Genomic DNA, 7,179 nt, shown 5'->3' with positions numbered 1-7,179 from the left:
TTAGGAATTTTTTGTTTCCTTGATACTCAGAAGATGTGGGTTATGGTTTTTTACTTGCCCTTTTTGTTGGCCTGTAAAATGTTTAAATGTCTGTGCATACATTTAGACTTATGTGGCTAATATTATTGTACATCAACCAGTAGTCCTCAAATATATATCTGAAAAGTTTATTTCATTAGGCATTTTGGTTTTTTTATTTTTTGAGAGTTCAGGTTATTTTGCCTTCAGTAGGGAGAAACAGAAATCTTTAAACAACATTGAAAAATATATTCTACTTCAGTAGGGAACTTATTGTTCATCCTTTGCTGACACATAACACTAGAATAAACAACCACATACTAGATGCTTTTGGTCCACATTTGCCAGCCTGGAAGTAACACTGGCACTTCTGAGTAGCAGAAGAAACTCTCATCCGCTATCAGGATGTGGTGACATGCACGTATGTGAAAGGAGTGACTTAATTATTCTCCTACTAACAGTGTAAGAGAATGGCTGGCATTCCATTTCCTGCCTACCACTTCTTACAGAGATATTGAAATTTTGTCAGTGTCATGGGTATCCAAGCTGTCAGGTATCCATCCATCCATGGATGGATATCCCATTGTTCATTTTATCTTGATGATCTGGGGCACCTTCAATCTTTTTATTTTCATTATTTTTTGTTAATTCTCACCTGAGGATATTTTCCCATTTCTAGAGAGAGTGGAAGGGAGGAAGAGGGACAGAGAGACATTGATATGAGAGATACATTGATTGGTTGCCTCCTACCCACCCTGACCAGGGCTAGGGCTGAAACCGAGGTACATGCTCTTGAACAGAATCAAACTCAGAATCCTTCATTCTGCAAGCTTACCCTCTATCCACTCAGCCAAACTGGCTGGGGATCTTTTTTTTTTTAATTCTCACCTGAAGACATACTATTCTTGAAAGGAAGAGAGAGCGATAGAGAGAGAAAGAGAGAAACATTGGTGTGAGATTGGTTGCCTCCCCTGTGCACTGAATACACTGTTCAACACCACAGGTGCCCCCCCACCTGGAGTGAACTCCCAACCCAGGCACGGGCCCTGACCTCTCCATCCATAAGACAACGCCCAACTATCTGAGCCACACTGGCCTGGGCATGTTCAATCTTTTTAAAGGTTTATTCATCATCTGTGAATGGCTCAAAGCATTTGCCCAAATGCTTTAGGAGAATCAGACTGAATTATTTGTAGTTCATTACATATTCTGAATACTGATCCTTTGTCTGTGGGGAAATACAACTTTGACAAGTAGGAATGTTTCTGTTGTGAAGACTTACTTCTCACTGAAGGAGGTGAGTAGGGGGAGGGATCACAGGAAAGTCACTGTGTTGGGTGGGGGAATTGGAGAAATCATAAGATTCTCATTGGTTAAGTCCCAGAACATTTGTTTGCATGCAAAGCATCAGGGTAATGTTTGAGACCAATACAAGATGCCTGCTAACTGAAGAGTGACCCTGCTGGGGGCCAGCCCCAGCGGTCCAGGGGTTCCCAAAGGTGTGGACGGAGTCGGCGAAGAATGTTTTACACGGAGACAGCGTTCAGAACTCTCTAGCTCTCTTCAGTGTCCGTGGATCTTCCCTGTGCCTGGCTGAGGCCACAGAGAAAGATCCCAAGGCAAGCTGAGCCTTTATTTTATAGTGAGAGGTAAACAAGGTAGTGGTTTCTATAGTTACACAGTTCTTGTGAGTTTCACTTGTTTTGACCATAGTTACACTTCCTGCACTTCCCTCAGCCCATTAGCTTCCCAGATAAGATTTAGAGAGCCTCATAAGGTCAAGTCTAATTATGCTAAGAGGACTGTGCCCTCTAAGCTGGGAATTGTTTGTGACTTTGCCCACAGGTCAGTCTGAGGGTTAACCCTATATCAGCTCCCCACATGACCCTTACATTCTCTGTTTCCACAAGAAGTTCTAGCAGAATCACTGCTAATACTTACCCCTAACATGGAGGAACAGTGAAATGCTGTGAGTTCTCTACTGGGTTATAAAACAAATCTCCATATCTCAAACAATTAGACGTGGAACTGCCTTATAACCCCATGATTCCACTTCTGGGAATATATTATCCAAGCAAACCTGAAACACTGGTTGGAAAGAATATATGCACCCCTATGTTAATTGCAGTGCTACTTACAATAGCCCAAGTGCCCACCAGAAGATGAGGGGATAAAAACATGTGGTACATTTACACAATGGAACACTACTTGGCCATAAAAAAGAAGGAAATCTTGCCCTGGCCTGTGTGTTTCAGTGGTAGAGCACTGGCCCGAGCATGGAGGGGTCACAGGTTCAATTCCTCGGTTGTAGTTTTGTTCCTTGGCTCTGGTGGGGGCACATGTATGAGGCAACCAATTGATGTGTTTTTCTCATCAATGTTTCTCTCTCTCTCTCCTCTCTCTTCCCCCTCCCTTCCACACTCTATAAAATTAAATGGGAAAATATCCTCTGGTGAGGATCAGCAAAAAGGGAGGATGAGGATGAGGAAGAGGAAACTTTACCTTTTAAGACAGCATGGATGGACCTGAAGACCATTAGACAGAAAAAAAAAAAAAACACCTTATTCTCAGGATTTGAGATCTTGCTGCTGGTATTTGTCGTTTGGCTCAGATAAACTAAAAAATTATCTAAAAAAAGAATACAAAACTCCAAAGTAATTAACTTTTTTACAATATAAAGATATTTATTTAAATTTCATCATACTGATATAAGCTAGCAATAGAAACAGTTGTAAATAAAGTTGTTCACTGAATTCATGGCTGGTGGCTAGAAGATCGGAGAGAAATGTTGGGACAGAGGAGACAGAGCCCAGGTGGATGAGGAGGTCAGTCAGATGGACAGTCCGAAGGCGCTGAGGATGTCAGTAGAGCTGCCTCAGAAGTAAGAACTCTCCGTGTGTAGTCCTGCTCCGTTCTTCTGCATGATTATACAGGTCACAATGTATATGAATGGTTTTCCCAGCCTGGTGAGTTGGCGTAAGTATGTTCTACTACTACATTTGTGGTCCACTGATTGGCTGTGCTGAGCTGATACGTGTTGCCACCAGTGGCACTTTCTTAGCCTCTTTCACAAAGTTGCTCTTTCGTCAACAACAAAAGTAGTCTCTTCCGCAGACTGGTCTTCCACCTTCACAGTCTTCCACCTTCCCCAGCATGTCGCCTCTGCTGCCTACATGACTGTTTTGAGGATACAGAAAGAAGCCCTAAGGTCTGGCACTTTTTGGCAATATTATCTGCTTGAAAACAATACATGCAGAGATGTCTCTGATCTTCCACAAGAAGATGGAAAATGTTCTCTTTGTTGAGATTTCTCATTGAAGCTATTAATGTTTAAATGTAGGAATTACATCTCTTAGGACCACAGAACGTGACATGATGTTTAAAAGGCACCAGAGAGGATAATCAGCAATGCAATGGACGTGAGATGCTGCATCTACTGTCTCATCCTGATCAGACCCTGGTCTCTGGGCGGAAGGTTTGAACTCCTGGTGTCCTAAAACTGAGCAGCAGGTCATGCAGAGGCAGCCAAGCAAAGGCAGAGTCGCTGAGATGGTCCACACACCAGGGCCTTCCTGGTCTTATCGCATAGGCAGCCTGCAGAAAAGGGCGAGTGTTGGTCCCAGTGGCTCAGGAAACCTTGGGTCCGATCTGGGGCTACAGAACCCCACTCTCCCCATCTCCACAGCCCTGCCCTCACTAGAGTCACATCTTTCCCTGAACTTGCCACCCCTGCCCTGGGACCAGCAGCCCATACCAAGCTCTGCCCACCCTTTGTACATCAGAGTCACCCCAGCCCTGACAGACAGACGTTTTGAGCTCAGGACTAAAGTGAGTAATGACTCAACCTGCTCCCTTCACTCAGATCTGATGCTCCGGGGGGTGGGAGGGTCTAAGGATCTGGTGGGAGCTCTGATGGACAGGAAGGCCCATCCTGACTCCTGACAGCTTGGGGAGTGTTGCAGACAAACACCCTTCTCTTCCTTTCTCTCCCAGCCTCTTACCCAGCAGCACACAGAGCTCTCAGTATGACCAGCCCAGCCCTGCCCTATCCATAGGGGCCCCTCAGTAACTCAGGATCTGGCATGTGGAAAAGGCTGGCTGTCAGGTGATTACACCAGGGCTCAGCCAGGAATCCCAGGCCTCCTTCTAACCTTAAGGTTTGCCTCCCCGCTTACTGGGCCTTTTAGAGCCACTCTCTGTGAACTCCACCTTTCGAGTTGGGTCTGCAAGGCCTTCCACCTCTTCCTGGGCTTAGACCCAGGCCACTCTCCTCTTAGCCCCCTGGGTATTCCCCTTCCCCTGGACACATCACATGGCGCCAGCATGCTGCTCTCACCTGAACGTGAGCACTGTCCCTGCCGTGCCTGCTGTCCCCACACCACCCATCCTGGGCCCAAAAACACTATCCCAAACTGAGAACCTGAATCAGGACCTAAGTCCCTAAACCCCTTCAGCATCTACAGGCCTTAAGCTTTGGTGGGAGCCCCTCCCCTTCCCACTGGCATCAACAGTGAGGAGACAGCAGCACTCAGGGCTGAGCTTGTGCAACTTATTGCTGTGAAGTGATAACATGTGTTAGTCTCCTGGTCTAATTTCCAGGGGGAGAAGTTTAAGGGGGGCGGAATCAGGGGTCAGGCTGGGAATTCATCTTCTCCTGTCCTCACCCCAGGCCATCTGTCCCTCATTTCCCACATAATGAAGCCCTCAGTACCTGTTACTTAAAGGCCCAGGCTAAGATGCCAACTATGATTGCGCAGATGAGGATCACAGGGAGGACCGAAGGGATGGGCGTGTTGGTTCTGGTCGTGGCAGTGGTTGGTGCAGCTGTAATGGAAACACGAGAGTGACAACCGTGCAGAACCCAATTCCATGGAGATGCCCCTCAGCCCCTGCTGTCCCAGGTCATCCTATTGTGCAGATTCTACCCACTACCTGTGGCAGCCAAAGTGAGAGATCCTGGGGTTGGAGCAAAGAGAGGAGATGGGCCCCGGCCCCTTGGGGCTCACACAGCTAACGGGGGAAGCAAGGGTTACAATAATCACTCCTGCTGGGACAGAAGAGGAGGTGACACCTGAGGGAGGTGGCAGAGAATCCTCGCAGGGCTGATGTGAGGTGGTGTTAAAGGAGGGATCGCAAAACATACCTATGGCCCTTATTCTCCAAAAATCCCTCACTGTGGTGGATGGGTCACTTTCTCAAACCACACACAACACACAGACACACACACAGTGTGAATGTCATTTCAAGGGACCTACAACTTCATTTCCTCTGTAGAGTTACCTTGTGTGCTCAGGGGACACAAAACTTGTTGAAGCCACTTCCTACAGTCTCCACTTGAGGTCCTAACAAGGAGACCGGTCATAGCTCTGTCACTCGCCAATGTTTGCTTTAACAATCTGCCTTCACCGTGCAGCACTGTCCAGTGTCCATTCTTTGTGTCAAAGCGGAGAGATATCTGTCCATCCAATCCAAACTCCCAGGATGCAGCGGTGAGTACATTGGATTCCTGCTCACACATCATGCTGCCCTGCAGGGAGAGAGGACCTGTCCCCAGCACCATGGGGAAGAGGTCAGTCTTGGGTCTTGACAGCCTTTGTCCCCACCTGGTGTCCAGCCCTCTGCTCCCCTCTGCTCTCCTGGTCCTGCTCTGTCCTCTGTGTCCTACACTGACTCCTGAGGCTCTTGGGTGGGATGGACTTCCCACATTTACATAAACACAACTGATCCCTCACCCTACACCTCTGTTCTGCCTCCACCCTGGGTTTTGTAAACTTACCGCTGGTTGCAGGAATCTCTGCTTTAATGTCCAGCAGGGTCTTCTTGAGCTCTTCCACCACGTACTGCAGAGCGTCTCTCTGTTCACTCCAGGCCTGTGTGGCATTCATCTCCAGAACACTGATGAGTCTGACCTTGTCGCCACCACAGGTATAATGAAGAAATGTGTTCCCATTGACCTGGCCTTGAATTTCACACCACGGTTGTCCATTAGGAGTGACTGTGAATGTGTAGCCCAGAGAGGGAGCACCTGTGAGGGAGGAACGCAGGGGTGGGAATAAAGGTAACTAAGCGCCCCTCCCACATTCTGGACAGCAAGCGAACCCCCTGATGGCCGGGCAGCCCTTGTCCTGTTCGCGTGCAGATGGCAGGGGCTCGGGCTCCCACTTTGCAGAGGCCGTTAGTGAGGCGGGTGGGTGGGGCGGGCTGTCTCAGCTCCGGTGGAGGAAGGGGCTTCGCCCTCTCTCCCATCTTCCTCCGGGTCCCTTCTCCCAGGACTATTTGTGACAAGTCACAGGCTCATTTTTGTCCCTCTCACCTGGACAGAGACAGCCAGCTAAGCAGACGCCGCGAGACTGAAAGGCGTCAGCAGAGATGATAGTGGAGGGGTCTGAGCCCCACCCGGTGGGAAGGTTCCCCAACCCACTGTCGGTTCCCCGCCCCAAATTCCATTTCCCCAACTCACAACGTGTAGCGGCGGGTTCCCAAAGCAGAAGTAAGAGCAATAAAACGGGGCTGACACCTTCAGACCCAGACCTCTCCATTTTGACCCGCACTCAGGAGTGTTCAGGCCCTGACAGGGCCGCAGCCTGCTTTTTCCTGGTTTGTGTATTTCCGCCCCGCCCCGCCCCGCCCCGGCCCCGCCCCGGCCCCCCTCTCCCCGGGAACTCAGAATGTCGGGGCAGGGGCAGAGCCTACGTTTTCCGGGTCAGTGCAGCACTGTGCCGGTGCCCTGTCCGGGGATCTCGAGTGAGTGTTCCCTGATCTCGCGGTGTCTGGGCAGGGGCGGAGCCTAGCTGTTTCCTGATCAGTGTAGCACGCCCCCCCCATCTCTTGGTGTCTGGGAAGGGGCGGAGCCTAGGAGGTGTTTGCTGGGCTGTCTATGCCCCTCCCCAGCAGACCAGACCGACGAGGTGCCCCACCCTGCCTTGGCGGGGCATCTCTACCGCCCCCGTCTGCGTCCACAGATTTGGCCTGTTTTTTTCCCTGTTTTGGGGGTGGAAGTGCAGGGTGAGGGCGTATAGACAAGAAGGGAATTTATTCAGTGAAAACACCTCACAGCATTGCTGCCATCCCACGGTTAAGGCCCTCTCACTCCCGGGGCTGTAATTCTTGTAATATTTCACCCCCCCCACTCCCACCCCCACCCGGTGGGCCTTACACCAC

General features: G+C 49.6%; 1 protein-coding gene across 1 annotated transcript; it reads right to left on the bottom strand.

Annotated features, from left to right (window-relative positions):
* Positions 1 to 2,681: 2,681 nt before the first annotated feature.
* On the bottom strand, positions 2,682 to 6,577 carry LOC139004252 (UL-16 binding protein 5-like). Its single transcript, XM_070407112.1, has 5 exons — positions 6,479 to 6,577; positions 5,795 to 6,043; positions 5,299 to 5,562; positions 4,730 to 4,842; positions 2,682 to 3,612 (listed from the first exon to the last, which is right to left on the bottom strand). Exons 1-4 carry the CDS (start codon positions 6,555 to 6,557, stop codon positions 4,733 to 4,735), a joined length of 702 nt encoding a protein of 233 aa, XP_070263213.1. The 5' UTR covers positions 6,558 to 6,577; the 3' UTR covers positions 2,682 to 3,612; positions 4,730 to 4,732.
* Positions 6,578 to 7,179: the final 602 nt, after the last annotated feature.

Source organism: Myotis yumanensis, unplaced genomic scaffold, assembly GCF_028538775.1.
Source record: "Myotis yumanensis isolate MYYU_CA2020_CCGP unplaced genomic scaffold, mMyoYum1.0.hap1 SCAF_2, whole genome shotgun sequence".
Taxonomy (NCBI): domain Eukaryota; kingdom Metazoa; phylum Chordata; class Mammalia; order Chiroptera; family Vespertilionidae; genus Myotis; species Myotis yumanensis.
Note: the sequence above shows the minus strand (reverse complement) of the source record. Positions and strands in the feature narration are given on the sequence as shown.

Coding starts and splice junctions, on each gene's coding strand:
- LOC139004252 (XM_070407112.1), bottom strand. CDS start 6,557: ATGGAGAGGTCTGGGTCTGAAGGTGTCAGCCCCGTTTTATTGCTCTTA. Junction 6,044..6,478: donor GGAACCCGCCGCTACACGTT/GTGAGTTGGGGA, acceptor CCTCCCTCACAG/GTGCTCCCTCTCTGGGCTAC. Junction 5,563..5,794: donor AGAGATTCCTGCAACCAGCG/GTAAGTTTACAA, acceptor TGCTGGGGACAG/GTCCTCTCTCCCTGCAGGGC.